Here is a 16760-nt window from a genome sequence, read left to right as displayed (position 1 = left end):
TCTGAATCATGTGTGATAAATAAGTGAGACGTGCAAAACATGATAAGACCTTGACATTTGGAAGATTTGACATTGGATTTTTTCTTTGACAAGCCGACTGTAAGCTCGCCATCAACCCGAACCAATTGGCTTGGTAGACACTGGTGACATCACAACTTCAATCACATCACACCGCTGCTCCAAATGAGTCTTTATTGATTTTTATCATGTTTTACATATTTACATTGATAATTAGATTTAAATCTGGCTTATTATTAATACATCGCCCTTTATACTGAACACATTGCTTGATTAACATTTATATTTGTTGATTTAGACTCTTTTATCCGATCAAGGTACACATTTCATCAGCTCTTGCTTTCCCTGAAAATTAAATCCATTGAGAACCCATTATTAAATAATCACAATGAGGTCATCACATCTGATAAATTACCCCCGACATTACTGTCAATAGCAACACATTGAAATAGGGAAAAAATCATGTTAGAAGTGTCCTTTATATGCCGGAAAAAGATACAGTGACTTAAAAAAATCTCCACTTCAGAAATATGGGAACACCTTCTCTGGAAATCCACCGGTGTAGGTGCACAAAACCCTGTTTCTGAAGGGTTCAGTGAATCTCAGCTCTCCTTTGTCAAAGTCCAGCTGCAGTCGGATGATACTTGGCCACTCATCAATACATCTGACAGGTTTATAACCTTTTTTGTATTCACCATCAATAAAACGTAAACACCAAAAACGACTCCTTGGATCCATTTTGTAAAGTCTTTTGCGGTTCACTGTTTCCCCAACCACTCCCAACATCCAGTGGTCGCTTTCTCTCACGTCTACGTCCCAGCAGTGCACACCTGAGCTGAAGCCCTGCGACGCCAGCACTCCCACATACAGCCTCTCTGGGTTATCAAAGTTGTGCATTTGCATTTCGACATAGCGAAAACTGGTGTAATCCTCTGACACCTGTAGTTTACTGGAGGCTGTGTCTGGATCCAGAGTCACAGGAGCTGAAACACAGAGGACTGTAAACTACACAGCCTTTCATCAGAATATTTATTTAGAATTATGTATATGGAGCATGAAATTCTCCCTTTTGTGTTCCATGGGGAAAACCTAAGGAATCGAAGTCTTAGCAGATATTTTTACTTACGGTGTTCAACAAGATTCTGCATCCTGGCCCAGGTGGTGAAAATGATTGTCTGAATGGGATAGTGTTGGTACTTCTGTAGTCTAAGGGTCGTATTTGGTGCTGACGGGGATTGGAGTCTGTGTACATAACCAGTAATACATTTGGCATCCACAAAGTTAAATGGGTTAACAACTGTAGAAACCAACTTACTGGGGAAAAACTCACCTTTTTATTGTATCACTGTAATTCTGAGTGAGAAATACAGCAATTAGTGCTTAGTCATGTGGTCGTAAACAGTGATTATCAGACATGTTTGCTTGAGGTTACAGCTCTCTGATTGATTTTTGTTAGGGATGCACGATATTGGATTTTGGCCGATAATCGATATGCCGATATTTTCAAAATAATTTTGGCCGATGCCGATACCGATATCGATATATATACAAATTTTTCGCCTGATATATTTAAACTTTAATTTTACTGAAGAGAAATCCATGTATCTCTTCTGTACTGATTCTACCATAAATGTATTATTTTACAAATGTAGACAGACATTCACATCTGAAAAACAGGTCAATTATTTCACTTGGAGAATATCGGTTTGGCTCATCGGCAGAAATATTCATATCGGCCGATACCGATGATGGTCATTTTAAGCTTTTATCGGCCGATACCGATGTTGTGCCGATATTATCGTGCATCCCTAATTTTTGTTCATGGCGTTCATTGAGTATTTGATCTGTACCTGGAAAAATGTGATGTTTTTTTCTTCCATGTCCTGCCAGACGGCTGCCATCCTCTCAGACAGATCTGATATCTGTTTGGACAGCTCCTTCATTCTAGCCTTGAGTTTCTCCTCTTGAGGTTGCATTTCTTTCTGGAATGATGTGATGTGTTTCTCCTCCTCGTCTCGAAGAAACTGATGGAGCTTCTCAAATTCCTTCTTGATCTGGTTTTCTGTCATACTGATGTGTTCCTAAAAGAGATTAAGAAGGTTTAAGCATTTTTATGTTAACATAATCTTTACTACTTTAAAAACACTAACCACATACAGTACCTTACTGAGCTCAGCCTGTTTCACACAGCTCTCACGGGCTTTCTTGAGTTTATCAAGGGTCTCTTGAAGTTTGTTCATTTGTGTCTTGAGATCTCTCTAGAATCACATCATAAACTCTTAATATTGAGCTCAAAGAAGACAGAAGTCATTCAATTCAGATTCCAAACTCTTCATACCTTTAAATTCCCAGCGGCCTCGTCGACAGGAGAACACTTGTGCTTTTCATGCTTCTTTGACGTGTAACAGACCAAACAGATGGGCTGCTGGTCCTTAAAGCAGAAGAGTTTGAGCTCCTCTTTATGTTCTGGACAAACGTCTCCTGAAACAGCGGAGGGTTTCCTCTTCTTGAAGGTCTCACAGAGTGCTCTGAACGCCAGGCTCTTGGTGGGTTCGTCGTGAGAGCATTCCTTCCGACAGACTGGACACCGCGGCACGTCCTGAGTCGTCCAGAAACGCTGGAGACATTTCTCACACAAACTGTGGCTACATTTCAGCGTGACCGGATCGGTGAAGACATCACAACAGATGATGCATGTGAAATCCTCCTCAAAACAGGACAAAGCTTCGGCCATGATGCTTTCCAATCCTTGACCAGTAAAAGTTCTGACAGCAATTGTACAGAACCAGTTTTTCTATGTCTTGATGCATTGTACTTTGCTCTCCTGTTAGATATACTGTGAAACCTGCTTTATCTTTCCCCACACCCAAACCTTTCTTTTAAGTGTTTTATCGTTAATTCCAGGATATTGCATCATCGCCAATAAAAACCAGGACATTATCACATGGGACGGCTGCACCTGCACAGCGTAAAGTCAAAGTGGGCCATACATACATTATACATTAAAGAATTAGCAACGGCTAGTTAGTCTGTAGCTAACTTGTTTACCTGATTTGCTTGACTATATTCTTCTAAGGCAAGTTTTTGTTATAAAGTAATGTGTAGTCCCATAATAACATTTAATTTTATACAATACATTTATATATACATTTAATCATTTAGCAGACGTTTTTATCTAAAGCAACTTACAAATGAGAGGAATAGAATCAATCAAAACAACAAAAAGCACAACAATAGATAAGTGTTGTGACAAGTTCTGGGTAATCTAACGCAGAACACATAATAAATAAAAAGAATAAAAAGTAGATAGACAAGAGATTAAATAGATAAAGTTAATGTTAGAGGATCAAAATATGTGTAATAATGTAAGAGTATGGTAGGAGAAATCATGTGCCTGTATTTAGGTCTGTAGGTCCCAGTGATGTCGTGAATATGAAGAAAATGAGGGGTCCTAAAACTGATCCCTGAGGAACACCCTGACCAGTTGCAGTTCTTTGGATACCTTATCACTCCAGGCAACCCTGAAAGACCTACCTGTGAGATAAAGACTTAAACTAGTGAAGTGGAGTTCCTGTGATGCCCAGTGATGAGAGGGTGACAGAAGAATCTGATGAACAGTGTCAAAAGCGGCTTCAGAACCCAAAAGTAGTGATGGGCATGTTCGAAACACTGCTTCACGAAGTTTCAAAATATTTGTAAATCTTTTGTTTCGAAATCAGTGTTTTGGAGTGTGTGAATCAAACCGGCAAGGCCCATGATTTCAGCAAAGGAAACTTCGTTAAGTCACACTGTTTCAAGACGTTTAGAAACTCTGATGGTTCACCACTAGAGGGTATTGGTCCCGTGAACCACTTCTGGTTGCCCATTTAATCATGTGACAATACTTCCCACAAAATAAAAGAATAAAAAAAATTAAAGAATTCAGATGTTGTGAATTAAACAAAAGATACAGTAACTTCCCTTTAACACCGATGGCTATATATGTAAAACAAAAACAAAAAAAACTTTCAACCTACAAATCACATAATACCTTAAAAACAACAAAATGAGCTTATGACAGAATTAATTCCACCTCCTTCTCCTGACTCAAAGATAACACTACTCTTGTAGTATTTCTAAAAAAAAAACTTTCCATTTTTAATATAACATTTTAATATAACTGGATTCGTCTGAAGGAAGAAAAACATATACACCTAGGAGGCACATCCTAAAACACAAGCACAAGCTAATTTTCATTTTTGGGTGAACTAACCCTTTAATTGTTTTGACTATGAATGAGAAGAGACACATCTGTAACTATCTACAAGTGAAGGGTTTTAAGGCTAGTATACAGTATTGTTCAAAATAATAGCAGTACAATTTGACTAACCAGAATAATCAAGGTTTTTAGTATATTTTTTATTGCTACGTGGCAAACAAGTTACCAGTAGGTTCAGTAGATTGTCAGAAAACAAACAAGACCCAGCATTCATGATATGCACGCTCTTAAGGCTGTGCAATTGGGCAATTAGTTGAAAGGGGTGTGTTCAAAAAAATAGCAGTGTCTACATTTGACTGTACAAACTCAAAACTATTTTGTACAAACATTTTTTTTTTCTGGGATTTAGCAATCCTGTGAATCACTAAACTAATATTTAGTTGTATGACCACAGTTTTTTAAAACTGCTTGACATCTGTGTGGCATGGAGTCAACCAACTTGTGGCACCTCTCAGCTGTTATTCCACTCCATGATTCTTTAACAACATTCCACAATTCATTCACATTTCTTGGTTTTGCTTCAGAAACAGCATTTTTGATATCACCCCACAAGTTCTCAATTGGATTAAGGTCTGGAGATTGGGCTGGCCACTCCATAACATTAATTTTGTTGGTTTGGAACCAAGACTTTGCCCGTTTACTAGTGTGTTTTGGGTCATTGTCTTGTTGAAACAACCATTTCAAGGGCATGTCCTCTTCAGCATAGGGCAACATGACCTCTTCAAGTATTTTAACATATGCAAACTGATCCATGATCCCTGGTATGCGATAAATAGGCCCAACACCATAGTAGGAGAAACATGCCCATATCATGATGCTTGCACCTCCATGCTTCACTGTCTTCACTGTGTACTGTGGCTTGAATTCAGAGTTTGGGGGTCGTCTCACAAACTGCCTGTGGCCCTTGGACCCAAAAAGAACAATTTTACTCTCATCAGTCCACAAAATGTTCCTCCATTTCTCTTTAGGCCAGTTGATGTGTTCTTTGGCAAATTGTAACCTCTTCTGCACATGCCTTTTTTTTAACAGAGGGACTTTGCGGGGGATTCTTGAAAATAGATTAGCTTCACACAGACGTCTTCTAACTGTCACAGTACTTACAGGTAACTCCAGACTGTCTTTGATCATCCTGGAGGTGATCATTGGCTGAGCCTTTGCCATTCTGGTTATTCTTCGATCCATTTTGATGGTTGTCTTCCGTTTTCTTCCACGTCTCTCTGGTTTTGCTCTCCATTTTAAGGCATTGGAGATCATTTTAGCTGAACAGCCTATCATTTTTTGCACCTCTTTATAGGTTTTCCCCTCTCTAATCAACTTTTTAATCAAAGTACGCTGTTCTTCTGAACAATGTCTTGAACGACCCATTTTCCTCAGCTTTCAAATGCATGTTCAACAAGTGTTGGCTTCATCCTTAAATAGGGGCCACCTGATTCACACCTGTTTCTTCACAAAATTGATGACCTCAGTGATTGAATGCCACACTGCTATTTTTTTGAACACACCCCTTTCAACTAATTCAACTAATTGCCCAATTGCACAGCCTTAAGAGCGTGCATATCATGAATGCTGGGTCTTGTTTGTTTTCTGAGAATCTACTGAACCTACTGGTAACTTGTTTGCCACGTAGCAATACAAAAATATACGAAAAACCTTGATTATTCTGGTTAGTCACATTGTACTGCTATTATTTTGAACAATACTTATAGTCAGCAGATTTTACGTAAAAAAAAAAATATCTTCAGGATGATGCAAGACCCCACTTTAAAAAAATATTTTGCTTATTATACATCTACTTGCCACATATGTAAATAATTGAACACAAAATATGAATTACATCAATTTCGAAAGCGATTGATGAATCAGAAATGAGCATTGACAAAAGCCAAGTAAAATTCTGAATGAATGATGCAAAGTAGTTCTGCTCTAAGCAGAGCTCAAAGAGAGCAGATCTTCATAAGGAAGTGGTTTTCGTCTTGAAGTAGCCCAGATGCACTGAAGAGGAAACAGGGTAGCTGAATTCTCCGGAACACGATACCGTGAAATACCTCTCATGTATACAAATCACGTGAATTACCGCTAGAGAAGTCAGTCAACCACAAGTGTTTTTTAATGTGTGGGGCACGAAAACATGTCTAGGGCTTGTGTAGAGTTCGTAAAATAAATAAATAATAACTATTGTTAACTCAGTTGAATAAGTGCATAATAACGAAAACTAAACTTTAAATTACTTTTACCACAAACCTGACAAACCTTCCAGTGATCATTTCATACAACTCGGCTCTTTTCTCCTGCTGGCATTAAAGAAATGAAAACTATCATCATTTACGCATCCTCAAGATGCTTGCTTACATGGACAGTAAAAACAAAAACAAAAATAAAGGTGCACTGCACTTTTAAACATAAATGTAATCAGTGCAAGAGTTGTGACTAGACATCATTACTTGTGCAGTCTGAGATTATGAACAAACATACAGTCTACCAAATTAAGTAAACAAGTAAATTACAAACTAACTAGTAATTCCTTATCCCCAATTGAAAAATGTGTGCTCTTTATTTAAGATTTGTGTGCTGTGTGATCATTTCCTGCCTGTTATTCACTTTAATGTGACATCCTGGAGGGAGGAGCTGATACAGCTTCTCGTGAAATGAAACCTAAATGAAAGAAAAGGTTGTAGTGGGGAAAGGTAAAGCAGGGTTTGCAGGACATCTCCAATAAGAAAGTGGAGTAAATATATTGGGTTTTAAAAGTAAAGCAGCTGTTGCTATTGCTATTACTACGATTTCTGTTGGAGATTTTATCAGTGGAGTGTTTCTACTTGAGAACTGACATCATGGCTGAAGCTTTGTCCTGTTTTGAGGAGGATTTCACATGCATCATCTGTTGTGAGGTCTTCACCGATCCGGTCACTCTGAAATGTAGCCACAGTTTGTGTGAGAAATGTCTCCAGCGTTTCTGGACGACTCAGGACGTGCCGCGGTGTCCAGTCTGTCGGAAGGAATGCTCTCACGACGAACCCACCAAGAGCCTGGCGTTCAGAGCACTCTGTGAGACCTTCAAGAAGAGGAAACCCTCCGCTGTTTCAGGAGACGTTTGTCCAGAACATAAAGAGGAACTCAAACTCTTCTGCTTTAAGGACCAGCAGCCCATCTGTTTGGTCTGTTACACGTCAAAGAAGCATGAAAAGCACAAGTGTTCTCCTGTCGACGAGGCCGCTGGGAATTTAAAGGTATGAAGAGTTTGGAATCTGATCTGAATGACTTCTGGCTTCTTTGAGCTCAATATTAAGAGTTTATGATGTGATTCTAGAGAGATCTCAAGACACAAATGAACAAACTTCAGGAGACCCTTGATAAACTCAAGAAAGCCAGTGAGAGATGTGTGAAACAGGCTGAGCTCAGTAAGGTACTGTATGTGGTTATGGTTTGTTAAGAACTTATGAAGTTCATAATTGCGAATTAATGATTTGAACACACCATTAGTGTTGTAATCAGCTCTGTTAACAGAAAGGGTTAAACCATTTCAGGAACACACTAGTATGGACGAAGTCCAGATCAAGAAGGAATTTGAGAAGCTCCATCAGTTTCTTAAAGACGAGGAGGAGAAACACATCAGATCCTTGCGTAAAGAAAAGGAAATTCAAGATGGGAAACTCAAGGCTAGAATGAAGGAGCTGTCCAAACAGATATCAGATCTGTCTGAGAATATGGCAACCGTCCGGAAGGACATGGAAGAAAAAAACATCACATTTCTCCAGGTACAGAGCAAATACACAATGATACACACACAAAAGTCAATCAGAGAGCTGTAATCTGAAACAAACGTGCCTGACGATAAACGTTCATGATGTTTGCTCAATCGTATTACTAATTGCTTTTATATTTCTCATTCAGAATTACAGCGATACATTAAAAAAGTGAGTCTTTCGCTCTTAGCATTTGGTTACAGCTACAATCCGATTTTACCCAGTGAACATTAAATATCTTCCTGTTTATCTACACAGACTCAAACGGCCATCAGTACCACACACAACCCCTGAACAAGAAGGATATCAGCACCATCATTTTCAGACAATGATCTTCACCACCTGGGCCAGAATGCAGAACCTTGTGGAAAAGTGTAAGTAGATTGTGTACATAATTTGCTTACACAAATGTTTTTTCAAAATCGTGCTAAGCTATGGATATCCCCCCATGGAAATTACACTCTGTGCAACTCTTTTTCAAACAGTTCATGAGCGAGAAAGTACAATAAATTAAAACTTTCATTGAGTGGAACAGGAAAAAGAAACAGCATAGATGTTTGGAAAGACATGATGAAAAAGTAACGAAAGTAAGGTTGACTGATGAAAGGCTGTGTAGTTTACAGTCCTCTGTGTTTCAGCTCCTGTGACTCTGGATCCAGACACAGCCTCCAGTAAACTACAGGTGTCAGAGGATCGCACCAGTGTTGAGTACAAAAAAAAGAAAATACACGTGTCTGATAACCCAGAGAGGCTGTATGTGGGAGTGCTGGCGTCGCAGGGCTTCAGCTCAGGTGTGCACTGCTGGGACGTCGAGGTAAGAAACAACAACAACTGGACTCTGGGAGTAGTGGGGGAGATGGTGGACCGCAAAAGACTTTACAAAATGGACCCGAAGAGTCGTTTTTGGTGTTTTCGTTATGTGGATTATGAATACAAGAAAGGAAATAAAACTATCAGCCATATTAATAGCCATGAGAGGCCAAATGTTATCCGACTGCAGCTGGACTTTGATAAAGGAGAGCTGAGATTCATCGACCCTTTCAGAAACAAAAGTTTGTGCACCTACACCGGTGGATTTCCAGAGAAGGTGTTCCCATATTTCTGTAGTGGAGATGTGGACAAGCCACTTAATGTTTATGTGGCAAAAAAACGAAACTTATAAATAACTTTTTTTTTGTTACAAATGTGGAGGGGTGGAAGGCACTCATGTACTTAAAAAAAAATGTTTGTGACTTGTCAGAGTCAAATTTTAGCATTACAGATGTTACATCAAAGTAAATGTTTCCATGTCTAAGAAATATTCATGAAGCATGTAGGTGATTTATCAACATATAATACCATGCAAATCATTTAGCTCAATATTAGCCTGAATAGGTAAGCAAGCTAGATTTTTTTCAAAATAGCAGCTGTGGGGCAAAGTGAGCCAAATGATGTGGGGTAAAGTGAGCCAGCATTTTACCTTACCACATCATAAAGCACTGATGTAGAGTTAAATCATTAAAGTATTAACTGGTATTATAATGTGATGTTACACAACTGATTTACTTTATCAAATATATATATATATATGCGTATTATTTGTAGTTTTATTTAATAGAGAAAGTGTACATGTGCACCAAATCCTTCTCTGATAAGAACCAGAAGGTGCTTTTCACAAAATTATATTCATATAAATATGCACTTAACAGTTACTACTTAAAGAGTCGCTGTCCGTTTGTCAAGTGCTGAAATGTCACTTTAATGACTCTTCATTGTAGTACACGAGCGTTGACTTAATTTTGGATATAATAAATATAATACAATACAATATTATATTATATTATAGTGTATAATATTATACTTTACATAATAATATATTATATATTATATACTTTATATATTTATATATTATGTTAGGTAAAAAACGTTAGCCTGAATGCACTGTAAGTCGCTTTGGATAAAAGCGTCTGCTAAATGCATACATTTATTTAAATTAATTAATTTAAATCCAGTATAGAGAGATATAGAGACATTATTTCTGGTCCAATACATAGCTGGTTTTCGTGCACTTAAGCAAGTAATTGACATATTTTTTCCCCCAGTCTTTGAAGCATTTCCAGCATTACTTCTTTTATTCTTTTTTTTTTTTTTCATTTAATTTAAATGTGTATATCTATTTTTTCTGCCTTTTTTAACTATGTCATTATAAATGAATAAAGAAAACTAGTCATAAAGTGTACAATATAGCATAATCAAATGATTTTGCGCTTGAATCAAGTTAAAGGTGTAATCTGCTGATTGTCCTGCAGGTGAACGCATAAGTCTGTCTTCTTACTATGCACTTAGGGCTTTACTTCAGAGCACTCGTAGATCTATCGCTAATAAAAGTGCTAATTAAGTTACGATGCTTTTGGGAAACTCAGCCCAGACCAACAGAGAAAAAGCTACCATGCCAAGAACCTTTGAATAAAATGTTTATTCCTTCATTCTACTTCAGTTTTTTTTTTTTTTTTTTTTACTTCACTCAACAAACTCTCTGTTTAGACTGTTTTTGGGACGATTACAACTTTGGTGTTTAATATATTGTATCAGAAATGCATGTAATTAAAGATTGAAATTCAAACATAATTTGGTTGTTTTTGTGTTGTTTAAGTTAGTTTTAGGAAGAGAAATGACCGTTTGAAAAAGGAAATTTGATTGTACAACAACAACGAACGTTAGAGGTCTGTAAATATAACTGAATCTTTAGTAACGGACCTTTGGCTAACTATGCTAGCAACACCGTTTACAATTAAGTTAGCGTGGGATGAAGATTGCTTCAGAAAACTTAGACATATTTAAATGCCCATTTTATATCACCATCTTCTTATATTACATATATATCATAACTTATATAGTTCATAAGACTATGATATAAATAATCATCAGGTTCAAGTTACTCACCTCAAAAAGCGCGCCAGACTCCTGTCACGTGCCGCGCCGCTTCTGCGCATGCGCATCCGTTACTGATTATTAATACAAATTATTAATTGACATTTATCTTATTGAATGATTAATACACTCCACTGGTTTTATTGTGTTTATGAAAGTTATGATTATATAGACATGAAAATTAAGAAAAGTTTGTCAATACAAGATAGGTCTTACGTAGTTTCAAGTCCACATGATCAAGATCCACAGTAATGCATTTTTTATTTTCATATTTATGACTTTTAATAACTGTATTTTTACCAACAGTGTCATCATAAAATACAGTTTGTGCAAACAGGCTATTGGTTCAAAATGAAAACAAAAATGTTTTGCTATTTTAATGTGTGTGTGTGTTGCTCAAAACACACCAACAAACAAATCACAATAGTGCATCTGGAAACAGAGACCTACTGCCATCTAGTGACTTTTTTATACAACTCAGATCTTTTCTCCTACTCTGTGGCTCCTGCCGACATTAAAATTATAGTTCAGAAATAAAAACTCTGTCATCATTTACACATCCTCAGGACATTTGTCTAATGCTAACATACATATGGACAGTAAAACAATCACTAAATATTGGTGCACTACACATATGTAATCAGTGCAGAAATTGTCACTGCATTCTGAAATTATAGGTGTACATTCTACCAAATTAAGCATGCAATTCACTTACAAACTAACTAATAGTGGCTAATCCCTAAATATAAAAAGTGTGCTCTAATTTAAGTACTGTGAGACTTCATGCTGAGCAGATGCAGTGAACATTTCCCAGTTGTTATTCATTGTAATATGACACCCTTGAGGAAGAAGTTGATAGATCTGCTACGTAAACGAAAGTAAAAGGAATAAAAGGGTTGGGTGTGGAAAGGTGAAGCAGGTTTCACGGCACCTCCAGTAAGAAAGTAAATGCACTGAGTTTAAGAAGTAAAGCAGATATTTTTATTACTACAATTTTTAAGTTGACACTTCTATTGGCTGAAAGCTGACTTGAGTCATGGCAGACGCTCTGTCCTTCCTGGAAGAGGACTTGACATGCATCATCTGTTGTGAGGTCTTCACCGATCCGGTCACGCTGAAGTGTAGCCACAGTTTGTGTGAGAAATGTCTCCAGCGTTTCTGGACGACTCAGGACGTGCCGCGGTGTCCAGTCTGTCGGAAGGAATGCTCTCACGACGAACCCACCAAGAGCCTGGCGTTCAGAGCACTCTGTGAGACCTTCAAGAAGAGGAAACCCTCCGCTGTTTCAGGAGACGTTTGTCCAGAACATAAAGAGGAACTCAAACTCTTCTGCTTTAAGGACCAGCAGCCCATCTGTTTGGTCTGTTACACGTCAAAGAAGCATGAAAATCACAAGTGTTCTCCTGTCGACGAGGCCGCTGGGAATTTAAAGGTATGAAGAGTTTGGAATCTGATCTGAATGACTTCTGGCTTCTTTAAACTCAAAATGAAGAGTTTATGATGTGATTCTAGGAGGATCTCAAGACTCAAATGGACAGACTTCAGGAGGCACTCGCAGACCTCAAGAAAGCCCGTGAGAGCTGTGTGAAACAGGCTGAGCTCCTAGAGGTAAGACGTTATGGCATTTTCATTTATTTCAAAGTGTTTTTATTGTTTTAAATGTACATAACACAAGCCGACATACATTCTCTTATGTCATACAAGGCATCCCCATCCACAAACCTCATACTTTATACATTATCTCACATATCTCCTTTCGTCGCAGATTGGCATCCAAGGTTCACACAAATATTGAGAATGCACAGAGCACCCAAAAACAAAACAAAACAAAAAAAAAAAAGAGAGGGGAAAAGAGGAGATGACAACATACCTTTTTTTTTTAATCTAAAGAATTAGCATCAAATGCAGTTTCGTAATAATCCAAGAAAGGTTGCCATACATTCTGAAACCTTAGTTTTGGACTATAGTTCTTAACTTTTCAAGCCGGAGGAAGGACATAGTTTCGCACACCCAACGTGAGTGTTTTTGGGGGTGAGGAAGATTTCCAATTTGTAAGAATTAGTCGACGAGCTAACAGTGTAGAAAATGCTATTAACTGAGATTGGCCTCTTGATACCCCAAATTTACAGAGTACCACCCCAAATATTGCAATTATAGGATCTGGATCCATATTCTTTTTACAGATGTAGGTGAAAGTATTAAATATCTCAGACCAGAATGTGCCTATGCTTGGGCATGACCAAAACATGTGAGCCAGAGAGGCAGGGGCTTGGTGACAGCGCGTAGACACCAAAGCTTGTATGTGACCAAAATGTTTCCGAAATTGGGACACTTTATGAACCAGGCCACCCCTCGTGATATCCCGTATATTGTTGTTATACAACGTCTGAATCCAAGAAACAAAGACTGGGCCAAAGCTGAATTTGCTCAGAGTTTTGAAAAGGTGTCCATACTCAATTCGAGACGTTATGGCATTTTCAAGTCCTCGAAGTTCATATTTACGAATTCGGAACATGACTTGAATGCACTATTAGTGTTGTAATCAGTTCTGTTAAAAGAAAAGGTTAAACTCTTTTTCAGGAACACGCTAGAATGGATGAAAACCAGATCAAGAAGGAATTTGAGAAGCTCCATCAGTTTCTTCGAGACGAGGAGGAGAAACACATCAGATCCTTGCGTAAAGAAATTCAACTTCTAGATGAGAATCTCAAGGCCAGAATGGAGGAGTTGTCCAAACAGATATCAGATATGTGTGAGAATATGGCAGGCGTCTGGCAGGACATGGAAGAAGAAAACATCACATTTCTCCAGGTACAGAGCAAATACTTAATCATACACCAGGTACCAAAGTCTATCAGCAGGGCCTTAAATTAACACTTGCCAAGCACCAAATGCTAGTAAAAATCAGCATTGGCGAGTCCATGTAACAGTGTCTGTCGCCAGTTGGCGGGTACAACTTTTACAAATTATAACAGTGCAATGAAGTGAAAAAAACAGCCAGTTTTTAAAGAGATTCTCTGTTTCTGACATAATAATAGATAGTAATAGATATGCAAAGGCACCATCATTATTTTTTTACCACGCCGTGGTGCCGTCTTAGTAATTCACAAAATGCATGTTTTATGCACAGTATAAACATATAAACATGATATGTAAAGTATTTTGAGATATAAATTCACATACACACTCTGGGGACATCAAATGCTTGTTTTACATCTTGTGAAAAGGGGCATAATAGGTCCCCTTTAAAGAGAAACCTGCTGAAGTCTGTCATTAATGTAAATCAAAGAGCAAAAGAGAAGTCCTTGGACTGTTCTAGTCACTGATTAACTTTTATAGCCTGAATACAGATTAATCTGCATGGTTTATGCATATATAGTTTATGTAAAGACTGTTTTAAAATCACTTAAATTAAAATTGTTATATGTTTCAGAGCCTATTAAATATTTAAAACATTTTTCAATTATACTGTAATGTAAACATTATACTGTAAAAGCATTGTAAATATGTTAAGTCATTGTAGTAGTAATAACTGCTTGTATTTGCAAAAAAAAAATAAAAATAAAGGAAGAAGTTTCATGGCTGGTAAAAATATTTTTGGCGGGTAAATTTTATCATTGATCATGGCAAAAAGTTAGTTTTAGGCCCTGTCTATCAGAGAGCTGTATCTGGTGCAACTATGTCTGATAATCAATGTTGATGATGTTTGCATAACCACAAGTCCCATTTTCTTTTTATTTCTCATTCAGAATTACAATGATACAGTAAAAAGGTGAGTTTTTTCCCAATTAGCATTTGGTTACAGCTGCAACCCCATTGTGAACACCAAATATCTTACGGTTTATCTACAGACTCCAACACCCATCAGTACCACACACAACCCCTGAACTACAGGAGTATCAACACTATCCCGTTCAGACTGTGATCTTCACCACCTGGGCCAGGATGCAGAACCTTGTGGAACAGCGTAAGTGCTTAACTATAATCATCCGATCAGATAATGACTGATGATTGATTGGTTGGTTGGTGTTTTAACCATACGATCTATGGTTTTAACATCATGCCAGCTTTCTTTCCTATTTTCATTACAAGTTACAAGTAGATATTTTATTTTTTTTAATTGCAGTGAATGTCATTTGATGTTAAGAACTTCTGGAATATTCTATTTAGCATCATGTTTAAATTATGAACTGATCCCAGCAATTACTTAACATTAAGATGTTAAGATTGCCTGATGAAAGGCTGTGTAGTTTACAGTCATCTGTGTTTCAGCTCCTGTGACTCTGGATCCAGACACAGCCTCCAGTAAACTGCTGGTGTCAGAGGATCGCACCAGTGTTGAGTATTTAGAAATTAAAATGATTATGTGTGATAACCCAGAGAGGCTGCATGTGGGAGTGCTGGCGTCGCAGGGCTTCAGCTCAGGTGTGCACTGCTGGGACGTCGAGGTAAGAGACAATGACCACTGGACTCTGGGAGTAGTTGGGGAAACAGTGAACCGCAAAAGACTTTATAAAATGGACCCGAAGAGTCGTTTTTGGTGTTTTCGTTACGTGAATGGTACATACAAGAAAGGAAGTAAACCTCTCAGTGATATTGATAGCAATGAATGTCCAGATGTCATCCGACTGCAGCTGGACTTTGATGAAGGAGAGCTGAGATTCATCGACCCCTTCAGAAACAGGGTTTTGTGCACCTACACCGGTGGATTTCCAGAGAAGGTGTTCCCATATTTCTGTAGCGGAGATGTGGAGACACCACTTACTGTTTTCCCGGCAAATAGACAAAAAACTGTAAATACCAACTAATGTTTTTTTTAAAACACATTGTGTTTATGCACGTGCCAAGATAATAATCAAAAGGAATTATTTTTTAATGCAGTGTGACTTGATTGTGAACATTATTCTTGGGGTCGCTGTACTGTATGTGAATTTATATGGCTATGCGTTTTTTGTTGCGGCCGCCATCTTTAGGACCTTGCGTAGCCTCACGTCAGTGATTGGAAACTGAATTAACACTCCGCCAAACAATAGAAAACAATGGAATTAAAAAATAAAATAGATACTTTAGGATTAGATTTTAAACTATATTCTAATCTGACTTCTTTTTAATATGACCTCGAATTTAGATTGTCATAGGAATTGGTTGCTTGACCATTCTAGTTATTATTATTCTGATATTTGATTATTCTTTTCTTTCGTTTGGGTGCTCAAAGGGCTTTAGCGTATCTCATGGTCACGAGGTAATTGGCTAATACTTTAGAAAGCCGCTCCTATGCTTGCTCATTCAAAAAGTACTTTTATTAGCACACATAGATTTGTACACAACTGAATAAAGCAATATTACTTTTAGTCAGAGGTCTCAACCACTACTATAGATATAAGCTGACCAACATTACTTTCTCTGATATTAGTTTTGGTATGGTCATGCCATGGCTTCCCATGTACACTTAGCTAGTAATATTACAATTTAGGTTGGTCGAACAATATCTAGTTGACCTAAACAGAAATTCCCTATAAGCCTTTACAATCTAAATATGAAGTGTGTGGACAGGACACTACTGTATTGAAGCACATGTTGTTTGAAAGACTCTTTATTTATGTTCATTCACTCATTTAATTCTAGCACATTAAGTGGCTGTGTCAAGTATGTTTGAAATGTAAAGTGTGTGTGTATCATCCTAATTAAAGAGAGAGTTTACTTAAAAATTAAAATCATTTATTTCCTTTATGTCGTATACATGTGTCAAACCTGTTGGTTTTGATTAGCTACCAGCATTCTTCAAAGCATCTTCCCTTAAGTTTTGCAGAAAAACGAAAGAGTTGGGCATT

At 37.6% G+C, this 16760-nt stretch overlaps 2 protein-coding genes across 6 annotated transcripts; one reads left to right on the top strand and one right to left on the bottom strand.

The window, feature by feature from the left end:
- Nucleotides 1–175: 175 nt before the first annotated feature.
- LOC127956492 (zinc-binding protein A33-like) lies at nt 176–6569 on the bottom strand. 2 transcript variants are annotated; one of them, XM_052554448.1, is made up of 7 exons: nt 6518–6569; nt 2357–2977; nt 2181–2276; nt 1869–2099; nt 1349–1371; nt 1145–1260; nt 176–1001 (listed from the first exon to the last, which is right to left on the bottom strand). In XM_052554448.1, exons 2-7 carry the CDS (start codon nt 2750–2752, stop codon nt 541–543), a joined length of 1323 nt encoding a protein of 440 aa, XP_052410408.1. In that variant the 5' UTR covers nt 2753–2977; nt 6518–6569; the 3' UTR covers nt 176–540. The 2 variants fall into 2 exon arrangements, with proteins under 2 accessions (XP_052410408.1, XP_052410409.1); XM_052554449.1 differs by lacking the exon at nt 6518–6569 and having other exon boundaries at nt 2357–4240.
- Nucleotides 6570–6921: 352 nt separating this feature from the next.
- Nucleotides 6922–16666, top strand: LOC127956491 (zinc-binding protein A33). Of its 4 annotated transcripts, none has more exons than XM_052554446.1 (7): nt 6922–7164; nt 12023–12361; nt 12442–12537; nt 13510–13740; nt 14679–14701; nt 14781–14896; nt 15202–16666. In XM_052554446.1, exons 1-7 carry the CDS (start codon nt 7108–7110, stop codon nt 15735–15737), a joined length of 1398 nt encoding a protein of 465 aa, XP_052410406.1. In that variant the 5' UTR covers nt 6922–7107; the 3' UTR covers nt 15738–16666. The 4 variants fall into 4 exon arrangements, with proteins under 4 accessions (XP_052410406.1, XP_052410405.1, XP_052410407.1 ...); XM_052554445.1 differs by lacking the exons at nt 12023–12361; nt 12442–12537; nt 13510–13740; nt 14679–14701; nt 14781–14896 and adding exons at nt 7584–7679; nt 7801–8031; nt 8168–8190; nt 8278–8393; nt 8658–8833 and having other exon boundaries at nt 6922–7503; nt 15378–16666; XM_052554447.1 differs by lacking the exons at nt 12023–12361; nt 12442–12537; nt 13510–13740; ... (1 more) ...; nt 14781–14896; nt 15202–16666 and adding exons at nt 7584–7679; nt 7801–8031; nt 8168–8190; nt 8278–8393; nt 8658–10631 and having other exon boundaries at nt 6922–7503.
- Nucleotides 16667–16760: the final 94 nt, after the last annotated feature.

Source organism: Carassius gibelio, chromosome B4 (assembly GCF_023724105.1).
Source record: "Carassius gibelio isolate Cgi1373 ecotype wild population from Czech Republic chromosome B4, carGib1.2-hapl.c, whole genome shotgun sequence".
NCBI classification, from domain to species: domain Eukaryota; kingdom Metazoa; phylum Chordata; class Actinopteri; order Cypriniformes; family Cyprinidae; genus Carassius; species Carassius gibelio.
This window is presented reverse-complemented; position numbering and strand designations above follow the sequence as displayed.